At 39.1% G+C, this 16,341-nt stretch overlaps 1 protein-coding gene across 1 annotated transcript in view; it reads right to left on the bottom strand.

The window, feature by feature from the left end:
• The window catches only part of PRPSAP2 (phosphoribosyl pyrophosphate synthetase associated protein 2), a 33,555-nt gene that overhangs the window by 2,895 nt on the left and 14,319 nt on the right, over positions 1-16,341 (bottom strand). Inside the window, exons 7-10 of the mRNA XM_084641921.1 lie at positions 15,238-15,353; positions 11,019-11,074; positions 6,834-6,982; positions 768-838 (exon numbers count right to left, since the gene is read on the bottom strand). Of these exons, the coding sequence (XP_084498047.1) occupies positions 768-838; positions 6,834-6,982; positions 11,019-11,074; positions 15,238-15,353 (392 nt within the window). The remainder of the gene's footprint in view (positions 1-767; positions 839-6,833; positions 6,983-11,018; positions 11,075-15,237; positions 15,354-16,341) is intronic.

The raw sequence follows: 16,341 nt of genomic DNA on the forward strand, positions 1-16,341 counted from the left end.
ACTACACACAATTACACCAATATTCTGAGCACAAGCTTCAGAGAAATCCAATGTATTTTAGCAACATCTTCTACTCAATTATCTTCAAGTTCTTTACTAACCTTAATTAACCTCTCTATTCATGTAAAGTAAGCTGCTAAACTCATTTTATTGAAGGGGCACAGAAATATTAAGTCCATAATCAAGGAGATTTATACTGCAATTTCGGATGCTCTCAGTTAATAGAGCCTGTCAAGGATATTAGGAAACCTCAGAGTCAACCTAAATGTCTTCCTTATGCGCTTAGAATGTTCGTGTAGTGAGCAAACATCCAAACAATTCATGTTTTTGCACTAGTTAAAAGTTTTAAATGCCAAATGCCAACAGCTCAGCATTTAATAATGACCCTTCAACTAGACACTGGCAAGATTTGTGGAAGGCCATTTCAAGCTTATTAAAAAGAGAGAGAACTAGAGTGTGATGGGATTTTTAAAAAAATAACCAAACAAGTTGTTTTCAAAGATTTCACTTATATTTGGAAATCAGGAAATTAATTTTTGAGATTGAAAACCAAGATAGGATCTTCCACTGAATTCTTGCCCTGTGTATCCTTAATTTAAGACTAGAGTGACCCCAAGCTCTCTTACATGTCAGGAGTTTGACAATTTTAGCTTAGATACAATAGGAAAACCTTCAAAATTAGCCCTACTTTAAAGGATACCCACAAATATACACACACATTCCGAAATTCAAAGCTATCAGAGTTTTGATCCAAAATATCCACTCACCACAATGATGGCTATTCTTCCTCCTACATCTCCAACAACTGTGATGGGTGGTTTTTCCTTTGGAATCAGCACTGATTAAAGGATAAAAAAAGAAGAAAAATTGCACATGCTAAAATGAATGAGGAAATTCTTGCTTTGCACTAGACATCGTTTCTCATTTTTTCCATAGATAAAAGCAAAGCAGCAACTGTCTCCACCATCATTGCTCTGCTTCCTTGGGCAGCAGAGTCTCACGCCCAGAGCACTGAGTCTTTCCACATAGGATATTAACTATAAATATTTAGGCCTCGATTCTGCAAGTTACTCTGTATGAGTAAACACCTGCACAGAATCCCTTTGAAATCAGTGGGGTTCCAGATGGGCACAGTGATTCACCCATAAAATAACTTGCAGGACTGGTGCCTTAAAGGCACATGTTTGCTGTCTGCTAACTCAAGCCATTAAGTCTTGTATGCAGTGCAATTTGTACAGTAAAATTTAAGAATGACATTCAGTTCCTAGGGAGGAACTGGGATTTCTGGGCTCAACAATGGTGTAAAATGTGTATGAAAAAACGGTTACTTTCCTGCACAGTAACTGTTGTTCTCTGAGATGCGTTGGCCACATAATCATTCCACTGTAGGTGCGTGCGTGCCCAATACACTGGAATCAGAGACTTTTGCCAGCAGTATCACTAGGTAGTGCCTGCGTCCCCGCTGTCCTCTTGCTCAGAGCCGAAGGGGACATGGCTGCCACCTCCCTTTCCATTCCTTCGTATCCCCATCCAATACCCAAAGCAGCGGGGAACGTGGGATGGCCATGGAATGTATATGTGCATGACATCTCAAAGAACAACAGTTACTGTACAGATAAGTAACTTTTTTCTCCTTAGAGTGATTGTGCATATATTCATTCCAATGTAGGTCACTCATAAACTGTTCTCGTAGAGGAAGTGCGACTTCAGATTACTTGAAGAGACTGCAGCACTGACTGGCTGAAATTCACACTGTCCCAGGAACCCTGAGTGAGAGCATGGTGTTTGGAAAAGTTATGTACTCATGTCTATGTAGCAGCCTTGCAAATGTCCACTATTGGTATGTTACTCAGGAAGGCTGATGAAGTGGAACAAGCCCTAGTTCAAAGGGCCATTATTCTCAGAGGAGACACAACCTTTACTAGATCATAGCAAAGCTTGATACAGTCAGACATCCAGTGAGATATATGATAAGATTAAAGGGCAGCCAGTTACAGCCTATCAGAAAAGGCTACAAAGAGTCTTGGAGATGACTTAAAAGACTGTTCAGGCTATATAAAAGGATAGAACCCTTTGAACATCCAAAATATGAAGCCTCTCCTCAGCTTTGCTACAGTGAGGCTTTGGAAAACATACTGGAAGAAGAATAGGTTTGTTGAGGTGGAGTGCAAATTCTACCTTAGGCATAAACTTACAGTGTGGCCTAAGAGAAACCTTGTCTTTGTGAAAGAAGGGTCCTGCTAACACCACCTGAACCTCTGACGTGCTTCTCACAGACACAATCGCTATCAAAAACACGGTATTGACTGATGGCAATTACAAGGAATTTGTTGCTAGAGGTTTGAAGAGGGAACCCATTAAACAGGACAAAACTAAATTCAGGTCCCATGAGTATATGTGTAAACGAGGCCTTTTAAAACCCTAGACACAAAGGATGCGAAAAAACCAAAACTCATCTACTGGAAGTTGTATCAGGAGATGGAGCCCAGATACACCCTTATAAAACAGATGGAGAGATCGGAAGATTTCAAATGTCCCTTTTAGCTCCATGATCACCCTCAGAATTAGGAGGATGGAGGAAACATATATGAGAAGACCTGACCAAAGGAGAAGGAAGGTGTCTGTCAAAGAACCTGGACTGTGACCTCTTCTGGAGCAAAACTTCCTGCATTTGTTGTTCAGGGTGGTTGCAAAGACAGTGCTAGCGTCAGTGCTTCCAACCACACCCTGACTCGGCAGCAGAGAATTTGTTTTTATGAGAAAAGAAGTGCAGCCTATCAGCCTCGGAAGGCTTTGAGCATGTCGAGGAGGCCATAGGCAAGGAAGAAGATCTCACACAAAGACTGCTTTGGAGCAGAGGCTGCTGAAGGGGCAATCCCTGGGAAGCAATTCTCTGCTCTCTTGTGGTCAGGGTCAGGCTCTAAAGAGGGATGCATTGCCTGTTCCATAAGAGGAACCATAAGGTGGAAATCCCCTTCTCAGTCCTCCTGGGGAATGAGGTACAGATAGGACATTTGTCCCTCATGTACCACTCACCTAAATGAATTAAACAACTTTTGTGCCTATCTGTGACAGGGATAACAGACCTGCACATGGCACACTGCTGTGGAGAAATCACCTGGATTTAAACCAAAATAACCCCTGAAAGACTATAAACTAACTAATTGAACTAACTACACGTACAGGAGAAAAACGTGTCTAAGGTGGATAACCACAGGTCAAGAGCAACGGGGGAGCTCCAACGCTCATCACAAGCGATAAGAAGGAACTGAGAGGGAGGTGGTGGACACATCCCTTTTATGCCCTCAGCTCTGAGCATAAGGACAGCAGGGGCACATGCACCACTTAGGAGTACCGCTGGCAAAAATCTCCAACTCAAGTGCAGTACTAAAGTGGACTGTATATGTGCGCAATCACTCCAAGGAGAACTTTATCAACCCGCACCACCCCACACACACACACAAAATCAATACAATATGAGATGTTAAGACATTTTACTTGTTTCCTTCCAATGAACTGCTAACAGAAAAGTCCCCATCTAACGACCAAGTATGCATGAAGCATGCGTTCATTAATAAAGCACAAGACTATTTGTTAGGACTCCATACCTAGTCATTGTTTGTACAGTGTAAATGTAAAGTGACCTGCAAACGCTTTCCCTTCTGGATTCTCTCACAAAGACTTGCAAGGCACCTTGGAAAAGTCTCTGCCTCAGTTTCCCTATCTGTAAAATTGAGTTAATTAAGCCTCCCAACATCCAGTGTTTTAATGTCTATAAAATGTTGTAAGAGCCTCAAATGAAAGAGGCTGAAGTAGTACAAAGCATCATAAAGCAATATTTCCACACAGCATCACTTGCCCTTTTCTTTAGCTGCTTGGTTCAGTTGAAATGTTAGCACCTTTGCATTCTCTTCAAAGTTCTTTTCTGGATGTCTGACAAGGTGTAAAGAGGGCTATATTTCTGATACAGGCACCTAATGCTAATGCATACTGACAGATCTCCAACTTCTAAATGGCCATCAATCCTATGCTGTGGTGAGCAGCATTTCTGGAAGCAATGACCCTGATAAGAAAAGCAAGTGCCACCTTCAGAAGAGTGGGCTCAGTGTGGCAAGAGCCAAGAGCCCTGCGGTGACTGAAAACCATGCTAACTTTTAAAGCTGGCAGTTTTAAATAAGGCTGCTGCTTTGCCTTAATTTATACCACTCGCCCTATTGCAAAGCAGCATGGTATGTTCTTATGACAATTACCCATCCTTCACACAGGGATCACAAGAATTGGGAAGACTACAAGAAGGAATTGCTACATTTGAGACAGAACAAACTGATATATAAAGGACAAACAGATGTATAAATAAAAGCTTTCAACAATTACAGGATCATACAGTCAAACGTACTCTAATCATATCTGGGATCTTTACTTTTGCCATTTTCTGCTCTGTACATTTATATTTCCCTAAAACTTTTAAATCTCACTGACAGCAGTGACACCTGTTGGTGAATAAGTTTACAGTCTATCCTTTTGCTAAATCATTCTCAGGTCCAACAACTAGCTGACATTAAAGGTTGTTAAGGAATAAAATTTATCCCACAAAAGCAAGAAAATTCAAAGTTTTTTAAAAAACTGACATCCTTCATCTACTCAGTGCATTTTCATTTTTATTTCCCACAATTACAAAGGGAAGGGGAAAACACAAGCTAAAATAAAAATACAAATGTTAAAGTTAAACCTTATCACAGTGCTGGTTATATTTGTTGTAATTTTGAAGATAATAATTGCTACTCCATAGTTAAAGTTCCATTCTGAGATTAGTTTAAAATGGAACATACGTTTCTGTTTTTCCTCTATATGAGGTGGCCTTTCAGTGTGAAATTTTCAATGTTAAAAAGCAAAAGGGCATAAATACTGTCATTTTTATCCACAGATGTATTTCAGACCAACTTCAATCTTACTTTTTTGACAACTGGTATATTTTTTTTTAAAATTGGTCTATCTACACAAAATTAAGAGAAGAATATTTACTAGATCTGTTACGTAAGATTTTTTGCTTTTGTTTTTTTAATACATTTTTAGCACTAAGGTCATTTTTTTGCCACTGTTCATCGTAACAGAAAGCTTATACACAGTAGGTGACCAATTGACAAAGTCTTCAGCATACACAAAATCCTCTGCACAGATAAAAATCTTTTTTTATCAGAAGCTATAATTTTTCTATCAGTTTTTAAGTGCCAAGAAAGCATAGCTGTTAATGGAGAAAGTTGTATGCAATGTTGTAGCCATGTCAGTTGCAGGATATTAGAGACAAGGTGTGTGAGGTAACATCTTTTATTGGACCAAATTCTGTTCGGGAGAGAGACAAGCTTTCGAGCTTACACAGAGGTCTTCTTCAGGCCTGAAGCTCGAAAGCTTGTCTCTCTCACCAACAGAAGTTGGTCCAATGAAAAATATTACCTCAACCACCTTGTCCCTCTAATGGATAACGTTGTCATTAACCACTGCTCTAGTACGTTTCCAGGAACACCACACCCTGGAGGTCCACTAGCAACACCTTTCTCACAATCTTGCCCCTCCACCCCAACTAAAACATTAAAAAGCCTAGGAAATTAATACACAAAAAATGTTGTGGAACTGTTACAGTTGCTACACACACCATATGACAAAACTACTTCAGCAAAGAAATGAAAAGTTAAGCCACACCACTTTACAGTACATGCCTTCTACTCTTCAATCCACAGGGATGCACCTAACCACTACCACAGCTACCATACACACAACCATAACTGTACCCCAATATGGACGGCAGCCTTTATCACACACCTCATTTATTAAACTGCTACTCTAACAAATATCCACAACTGGTAAGTACTGGGAAGAGTTACTTTAGCAGAAAGGTGTGTGCAGAAAGAAGAGCTGAAGCGCAGAATTACGGATGTGGTCTGGGGTGTTCTCTTGCTTTTGTGGTTTTGAGTCTAATGTATGGTGTATATGTAGAAACCCTACCTGTTACACACAATTTTTATATGAAATTAGCTTATAAACAACAATATGGAGCACTCCTTGGGATTAATTCTTTTCAGCCAGCAATCTTTTTAGCCAGGAAAATATCCATCTCAGCTGTTTAGTTTTCTCTGCACTGTGTGGCAGTTAACAGATACTCTTCTCACCATGAAAAATTTCATTTAATTATATTTGACTCTTACATAGCATTTTAATGAAACGAATCATGAGTGGAACCTGAAGTAAATCACTTGCCCCAGATCATACAGCAGGTCAGTGGCAGACAGGAATAGAATCCAGGTTTCCTGACTCAGAGTTCAATGCTCTATCTGCTGGACGATGCTACTTTCCTAAATTGATGTATTTACCTCAAGTGGAGAAGGGAAGGGAGAAGAGTTTTTTTGGGGGGAGGTTTATATACTGTTAACACAAATGAAATATTTAAATAAATCAAACCTAAACAGCCTTACAGTAATGTGTAAGATATGAGGTAATGAAATGATGAGGCAGAGGAACTCACTTGTCTATTTACCCAGGTCAGTGCAGGTATTGCAAACTCATACAGGACACACAGTCAGACCTAAAGAAGAGCTCTGTGTAAGATCGAAAGCTTGTCTCTCTCAACAACAGAAGTTGGTCCAATAAAAGATACCTTACCCGCCTTGTCACTCAGCCACACAGTTTTGCACTGCTGCAAATCATAGGCACCATAGGAAAAAAGGTATCTGTAGTAATTCTTTGCTAGTGTATTTCTGACAGCCACCCCTTTTTAACATCCTCAAATGGGTTAGAAAAATCCAAAATATAAGCAGTTACACACACACAAACTTACTTACTGGGTATCTCCAAACTGGGATGAATAGCAGCTACACTTTTGGCTGTAGGAGGTGAATGTCGACCATCCACCAGGTCAGATTCAGCATCTTGAGCTTCCCCATGAATCACAGCAATTCCTAGCCTCAAGCGCTCAGCGAATGACTGTGCCCTGCAGGAAAGAATACATTAAAGTTAAAATAACCCAAACACTCAACACAAGCCTATTTTTAACTTCTGAAATAGAGGAAAAATTGAATGATTCCTACAACTGAGGAAAAGAAAGCAGGGACTACTTCTAGAAGACACCTTCTAATCACTGGGTTTAGAAAAGCTTGATAGTCCTGACAGCATTTGCACTGGTCTTGCCAAAGTGTTTCAAGCCTTTGCAAGTAATAGAACAAGTGTTAATCATTAAGTTCAGATTACCATCTTGCTTCTTCCATTTTTCAGCTGCAACATGAATTAAAAATCAACTGTTAAAATCATATAAGATTATTGTCTTACACTCTTCTACTTCACTTCTGGCATGAATTTAAAGGTGCCACAGCGCTATGACCCAATGTTGCTAGAAATTAAAGCTGTATACCATTTGAAAACTAGGGATCTCAAGTGAGCTTTTCCAACTGTATACATCCCTCATTTCTAGTCCTGCGGAAGCCTGAGATCTTGGGCCTTAAAACTGACACTGGTCTCTCAGACTAGCAGGGTTTTTGACAGTGGTCCACAACTGACTGCAGCAGATTCAAGACCTCAGATTAATTTGCATTCCCTGGGTAAAAACTTTTTCAAATGGGAATAAATACCCAATTTAAAATTAAGTATACGAACATAAGAGGTGGACTAAACCGCACAGAATAACCTAGACAGTCTGGTTTGCAACTGTGGATATCCTACAGGAATAACAAAACTCAAGTAATCAGCTATTTAACCTATTGCCGGATCACTGGTTGCAAGTCAAAACCAGTGTTTTAGTAAACTTCCAAAATGAAAAAAATCCCTTACCATACACCATTTCTTCAATTGCAATCTTGAATTACGTAAAGGGTCAATATCAAGGAGTTTAGGGTACAAATTTAGATGTGTTAAAAATAAAGTTTTCAATTAAATTTTAAAATATCAGTGAACTGTTTGATTGCACAGGGGAAGAAAAGAAGGGAAATATAATTTTTCCTGCAGTATTAGCATCTCAAATGCTGAGTGGAGAAGGATAGCAAGTGAAAAACTAGAACTGACAAGTCCAGTTTCATCGTACAAGCCAAGTGAAGTGCAATAAATAAGGAAAGAGCATCACTGGCAAGCTAGGTTGGATTTAAGAGTCTTTCACTTACAATCTTTGGAGTTAATAAGGATTTTTTTAAAGAAATATTTAAATACAGCATCTGATTTTTATTCCAACCACCTGCTTTTTTAATTAAAAATTCCAATTCAACAAACAAGAGTTTTACAAAGTCTAACTGGCAAAATCAGGACACCACACTAAACTGAATAAAGCTCAGGCTGTATGCAAAATGACTTTTACCTGACTTGTGCAATGAGACCAGAAACTGAACAAACATTCTGAATGAAAAGAGACTAAGCCATCTCCTGTCAAAGATAGGCATTCAAAAGAAAAACTGTTTGAAGCTGACATTTGTCTTCCTTGGTTATTTTTTGTCAAGAATTTATCTCCCCTGCCCAAACAATTAATTTTCTTACAGAACACTTCAGCTCTCTCAGATTTACAAATGACTACTTAAGAAACAGTTGTAGGAACCAACATTTTGACTAACAGTTGCCTTCAATATTTTCTAGGCCATACTAATTAGGCCAAATTTTCAGCCACAGATGCACATACAGAAACAGGAGTACATGCAACCCCTCATATTTTCCTGTGCAAATCTGTGAATTGTGGATTTAGGTTCTCTATTTGCGTGCACAACTAACTGACATGCATGAGCAAATGCAAGGACTTATATTTGCATTTTGGAAGGTATGTATAAATATGTCCCAATAATATATCTAGGGAACGGGGGAAGAGGATGCAGACACCCACGCAGGAACTAGTTGCCTCAAGAGAAACAAAAAGGCAGACCTCCCACCTTTCCTCAGCACCAGACACTGGAGCCAGCCAGTTCAAGAGAAAATAGGCATCATGTATCTCCTTAAGGAGTATAGCTGATATACTCTACACCTGCATGCCCAAAAGCTCTGAAAGACCTTGTGCTTCCTTGATGCACAATGGCTACAGGAGCAACCATAACAGAAAGGCAGCTCTGCCCAGCCTCCAACACAAACCTGTGACTAACAGGCATGATTAAGCCACATGAAACAGTAAGGGATCACTTTACTCATCACCAAAATGCAAGCAGTTCTGGAATGGAAGGCCAAAGACTAGACTGTCTTCAGGACAGAAAAATAATCTTTTATCCAATTGCACTGTTATAGCTTCACAGATTTAGATGCATACTTACAATTCAGATAATTAAGACATCAAATTGATGCCAGAAACAGAATTAATATTTCACTGTGCTCATGGGCCTTTATGTATGATTCACTACAGGCAATAAGGAGGTATTCCCAGAACAATAAAGACACTCTAACATTCAATAAAAAAGATCCTGCTAATATTATTGTCAACAAGAGTATGCAGCTAAGAGCTTATATGAAAAACAGTAAAATTCAGAAGTTGAATTACAAGACAGGGATGCAATTGGGGGCCAGAATGATTATTTATAAACAACTTCTATTTTAAAAAAATAAAGTGCACCCGCTTATATAGCATCAGTCACATGGAAGTCAGATTAAAGAGGTATTGAATACAAGTAGTGGAATATTTAGTTCATATGAAGAATACTGTTAGATAAAAAACATGAAAGAGTTTTTCCTAGTACTCTGCTACCAGTTAGAAACTGTTCTGATTTATTACAAAACAAACCTTTCCTACTAACAAAGTCATACTACCCGATATAAAAGTCTTGGTAACACTTCCATAAGTAATCAGTTGTGACTGCAAAAAAGCCACCCTTAATTCTTAAACTATCATCCAACTCCTTATCAGCTTCTTAAAGGAGTGAAATTCCATCAGAGAGCAGAGGGATAGATAGCCATAAATAAACAAAACCAGAAATCAAGGATGATTACTTAACAAGCATGTTAACATGATAAAATACTAATCTCAGTGAGAAGAGAAAGCTTGCCCTGGACCCTGCACACTTCAGCCAGACTAGAGAATAAACTCTCTATATTTAGGATTTGGCCAGTCACTTTCTAAATCATGATCACATTAAGCAACCATTTTGGACCAAAGTTGTCATATTTGCCTTGCCATTGTTCTTCGTCCATAGTTGAAATTTTAAACAATGGATATTTAAATATAAATACATATTTAAATGTAATAAATATTCCTAACATATTTTTAGAATGCTAAACACTCTTTGTTCTTCCATTGTTGGATTCACTTTTTCATGCTTTAAATTTTTAAAAGACCCTCTAAAACAGCAATGAAGTTATAATAAAACTGGAAGAAGCTGAAGACCATATCTTAAATATTACAACAAAGGTACTGAGATAATTTCATGAACATTCAACTGACTGCTTGCAATATTTAAAAAAAGAAGAAGAAAACAGAATGTCTGAGAAACAGCACTGTGCGTTAGGTAGTGGATCAGTTATTTTTGTCCATACTTTAGTAATCAGAAAAATATTTCATTCTACAGATTTGGCAGAAGATGGAGAAGCGATGTTTTTAGCCTGCCAACCTTGACAGTGTTCCTTTATTTATACTACTATGCTTCTATTTATCCCCCTCACGTTGACTTCAAGTCCCACATTAGGACAGAGATTCAGATGTAATAAACATATAGAAACAGTTTCTATATATTCATACATACACATACAGCTCCACACATACACACACATTGGTAAAATTTCAAATATTTTAAATAAAGCTTCACTGAAAATGAGTCATTAAGGCAACAATGATTTTCCAAGTAGTCTATGCCCACATGGATCCAATGTTAACTGCACAGTGCTGTAAATTATTAGTATCGGCAATACTGACTACTGAAACAATATGGAAAGTTTCATGTATAAATAAATTGGTTATCTGAGTCCTTCATTTTGAGTCTCTCATTTCATATGCCAGTGCCCTGAATTTAATGCTAAAATCAGGAACTGCGTTCGTTACATATTCCTTGCTCCAATCAAAGAGAGTAGATCTTACTCACCTCTTTGCAGATGCAGGCGATTTGGCCACAATCACAGCATTCCTGTAATCTGGGATCTGTAGCAAACAACAGAGATCAACTATGTCATATCTTTTATGGAAATTTAAGCTCATTAAATGCCACATATAATTTTAAGAATTTTAAAAAATATCTGAAGTATCAAATACTTCAAGTTTAAGCAAATAACACTAGCTTTGAATGCCTAGATTTTACAACCTTAAAAATGTTCTTTTAATGTTGTTTTCTGTGTGTAATTTCCTACATTTTTAAAAACAAACTGAAAAAAACCTCAAATTCCATCCTGTGGCATCATACCGACACCCATATGGATCATCAGCAGGGGTGCGCAGACCACTACCACTTGATCAAACAAAATAACTGATAGCAGTAGTAGGTTGTCATCATAGTGGACCGGCACTAAATGGGGATGGGAATCTTAACGAGAGGGTTTCACAGTTATTTGCTGACAACAGAGGAATGGTGAGACTCAGGAATCTATTTCAGGTTCTGGAGGGGAGCGTGATCTAGTGGGCACAAATTCTTCCGTTCACTTCTCCCAAGCATGACTACTCTAACTTGCCCCAGTCTGGTCTCTTCCCACCCTTGGCTTCTCATGCGAGTTCCACTCTCCACACTTAGCCAGTTCCAGTTCCGCCCATTTGCGATCTCTTTCTTCCCCCTCTCCCCATATCCCTGTTCTCCATCCCCACGGGCTCCCTCCTCAGGCTCCTTGTCCAATCTCAGTGTTCTTACCCCCACCCATGGCTCCTTGTTCCAGTATCTTTCCCCAGCCAGTCCTGGTTCCTCCCCCAGTCATTGAGAGCACAGAGGCTCCCTGCCCCACAGTTCAGGTGCCCAGACACCTTTGCAAGGAAAGTCCTCCTCAGCCCCAAGCTAGAACATGTGGATGGGTGGGAAGCGTAGACATGGTATATCTTGACTTTAGTAAAGCTTTTGATACCGTCTCGCCTTCTCGTAAATAAACTACAGAAATGCAACCTAGATCGAACTACTATAAGGTGGGCACAAAACTGGTTGGAAAACCATTCCCCAGAGAGTAGTTATCAGTGGTTCACAGTCATGCTGGAAGGACACGATGAGTGGGGTCTCACAGGGATCAGTTCTGGGTCCGGTTCTGTTCAATATCTTCATCAATTATTTAGATAATGGCATACAGAGTACCCTTATAAAGTTTGTGGATGATAATAAGCTGGGAGGGGTTGCAAGTGCTTTGGAGGACAGGAGTAAAATTCAAAATGATCTGGACAAACTAGAGAAATGGTCTGAAGTCAATAAGATGAAATTCAATAAGGACTCCACTGCAAAGTACTCCACGTAAGAATGAACAATCAGCTGCACTCATACAAAATGACTGTCTAGAAAGGAGTACTGCAGAAAGGGATCTGGAGTTCATAGTGGATCACAAGTACCTGCCGGTACGTCCCTCAGCCCGCGCCGCTTCCTGCAGCCCCCACTGGCCTGCAGCGGCAAACCAAGCCAGTGGGAGCCGCGATCAGCTGAACCTGTGGATGAGGCAGGTAAACAAACTGGCCCGGCCCGCCAGGGGCTTTCCCTGAACAAGCAGCGTTCCAAATTTGGGAAACACTGGTCTAGATAATACTTAGTCCTGCCATGAGTGCAAGGGACTGGACTAGATGATCTCTCAAGGTGCCTTCCAGTCCTATGATTCTGTGCCCAGTGCAAGCAGAATTTTTGTGGAATTTAGCGGCTAAAATCCAAGAAGCCTCTACTAAATATATTTAAATTGATTTTTCAAAGGCTTACATTACAACTTGGCCAAATTTGGGTGGATTTTCATGGCACAGCAAAAGGCACATCCCTGACACCAAGGCCATCCCTTGCCACATGTCAAATTCCTGCTCCAAAGCATGGGGTGCTAGATAAAAGGTATCAAGGTTTTAATATGGGCAAAACAATGTATTCTTCCCTAGCCTTGTTTCTGAAACAATGATCCATTTTGGCTAAAAACTTCCAAATTATTCAGCTTGAGGCAGACACCCAGCATTGAAAATGTTAACCCAAACAGTTAAGTTTGGCAAAGTTCTAAGCAACAGAAGGCAGGGTCTGACAACGGGAAGCGTCAGGCAACATTAAAATAAATGAGACTACTAGCCCTGCTTATAATACAAGAAATATGACCGGGAAAAAAAAGTGCTGAAGTTTCCCTTTCCCCCCCATGTAATTGTGCTCCTTTAAAGACCATGTAAAATTAGATAGGCCATATGAAAGAGGCATACAGTGCAAGATACGGACAAGGTAGGGCATGCCATTTAACATATTGAAGGCTTTATTTCTGTTCAAACAGGATTGTCTCACTTTTAACTGCCAAATCTCCAAACATGATTTCCATTACTCAGTTCATGCAAAAGCAAAGTCAACAACCTGGAACTGTTCAACAATGCCCTTCAAAACTTAAAATATGGGCACTGGCAACTCCTAGCAGCAGAGAATTATGATAAGTCACTAGCATCTAATGTGCACACTGTACAGTGTGTGAAGGTGATATGAAGTGTTCTCTAAATAAGCATGCTCAGACATATACACAAACATGAAGCCCATGAAGGCTTTATGCCACATAGTATCCAACTAACGGGTATCTTGGGGTGAAGAAAATCCAATTTCATCTTCGATTCTCAAAGGATCTGGGTGGGAAATTATCATGGAATGGGCACCAGCAGCTCTCAACCTTTACAATTTGGTTTAATGACAAGTTTCAGAGTAGCAGTCGTGTTAGTCTGTATTCGTAAAAAGAAAAGGAGTACTTGTGGCACCTTAGAGACTAACAAATTTATTTGTGCATAAGCTTTTGTGAGCTACATGCATCCGATGAAGTGAGCTGTAGCTCATGAAAGCTTATGCTCAAATAAATTTGTTAGTCTCTAAGGTGCCACAAGTACTCCTTTTCAATTTGGTTTAAGTTCTTTGTAAATAATCTCCATTCTTTGCAAGTTGAACTTATTTCACACTAGTCAATACATCCTATTAAAGATACCAACAAACATTTAGCATGCTGTAGTATTCAAAATACATGACATCCAGAGCATATTTGGTAAATATGAAATGCAGATGATGTATTAAGTTATTCCTGATCAGCGTTACATGGCAATTTTATGAAGAGATACACATATAACATAGGCCTCTGGATTGGCTAGAAGGCACTAAGTTTGCCCAAATCCTGGGAAACTAAGTATGTAAGGTCCTTTTAGTTAGCTTACTTTCCTGTAAGTCATTCTGTGAAGCAGAGAAAAGATTAAGGAAGTGAAATAAGAAAAACCCCTTCTAAATATCCACCTGCCAAAGGAGTTTGCCAGCTTCCAAAAATCTGCAGATGAGTTTTATACTATTGCCATCTTAGCTAGAGAGAATTTTCTAATGCAAACATATATAACCAGCTAACCATTGGCTGAGAAAAAATCACTGCCATAAATTTGCCAACTTCCCCACACCAGTTTAAAATAACGTCATAACAAAAGTGCATCATGGAGTTTTTAGTACAGACGAAAGCTATACCTATATAAAACAATCCCCTAGGTTGAAGAGTGCCCTCCATTTGACAGGTAGCCATGTGTCCGTTTTAGGGTAGGAAGCATTCATGTTCTTCCAAAGCACTGGGCATTAACCAATGACAGAAGCATGATGTTACAATAAATATTTTTTACTAAAACAGCATTTGACATCCACAAGTCTCTTGGCACTTTATAAAAGAGAGCAATATCATTTTACAGGTGGAGAAACTGGGGTACAGAAGTTCAGGTTCCCAAGATCCCACACTCTTAAGTAGGTAGCAGATCAAGGTCTCTTGACTACAGGTCATCTGTTCTCACCATTAGACAATGCTGCCTAGGTGACCTCGAGTCTGATCTATTATAATTTTATTAAAATGTCCTCAATTAACATTTGCACAATGCTCTGTACATTTACACTTTCACAATTAAAGATCCCTACTCCCAACTTTTTATTTTGGTGTCTATAGAGTGGGAAGAATGTTGATGACAAGAGTAGGAAAAAACAAAAAACCTACCATTTTAAAACTCTCAAAAAAATGAGATTCCTCCTCTCTTCAACAGACTTTTTAAAAAATTACTAAATTTCACTTGATAGTATCTTTACTGATGTTCTAAACCCAACAAACGTAGGGATAACCTGAAATACAACATTGAAATGAAAACTCTCATACACATTAGTAGGCCTTGCTCACCTCTTCTTGAATGTACTGAAGCAAGAATGGAGACGCTCTCAAATTATCAACTGGAATATTAAAGAACCCCTGTATTTCCTTCTGATGTAAATCCATTGTAATAAGGTGAGTTAGACCTTTGAAAAGAGAGTAACATTTAAAAGCCACTGTATGAAAAACAAGCAGGACAAACCTAAATATTGTCTGTAGATACCAAATTTACTCCTCCTGTAGTTTTCACTAAAGGCTGTTTAGAACATGAATATTCTGTTGCACTAGAACAAAATAATATTATGGTTTTTATTGCAGTATACATCGGAAATAAATTTCCCATTAAGATTATGGGGTATCAAATAAATAGGAGTACTTTGCATTTCTATGGTACCTTTTACCAAAGTCCTCAGAGCAATTTACAAAAATTAACTAAAATTCTCAACACCCCCATACCAGAGATAAGTGCCACCTTCTTTCCACATTTCAAGAAATTAAGGCAGAGACTCAGTCATTTGCCTACAGTCACACAGTAAGATTGTGACAGAGCTAAGATTACAACTCAGAACTCCTGACTCCCAATCTCAAATTCTAATTACTCCCACACTTCTTCCCACGAAATGAGAATCAATATTTAATTAAACCTACAAGACCAGACTGCACAATTACACAGCATATCTATGAAGTGTTCATTATAACCATCCATGTGCTCCCAGGACAGGTGCCATGGGAAAAAGCAGGCAGGTGATTGCCCTGGAGGAACCAGGGGAGTTTATTCCATTCTCAGATGCCACCTTAAAAGTAGGTGTAAGTGGGATCACCCAACAGAGAGGCAAGAGAGAAATTGACAGAAATACAACTACCCAAGAGAGTTAGGAAGGGAGAGAAGGGACCCAGCAGCAGTATCACAGGAAAGGAACCCCACCTTCCAGGATAGTAGGAATTCCAGCAGATTTATCTCACCAACTCAGCTTGGCATGGACTCTGCAATGGATGTTACAAAGACGTGCTCGTTTTTAATGCAGCGTTTCACTCACCACTTTGTATTGCTTTTACATTGGATTTTCCTCTCTAGGGTTTAAAATTTCCTCTTGCTAAAAATCTTTACAGCTATTTCTTATTGAAGTTCCCAGT

Source organism: Lepidochelys olivacea (genome assembly GCF_965140295.1).
Source record: "Lepidochelys olivacea isolate rLepOli2 genome assembly, chromosome: 10".
Lineage (NCBI taxonomy): Eukaryota > Metazoa > Chordata > Testudines > Cheloniidae > Lepidochelys > Lepidochelys olivacea.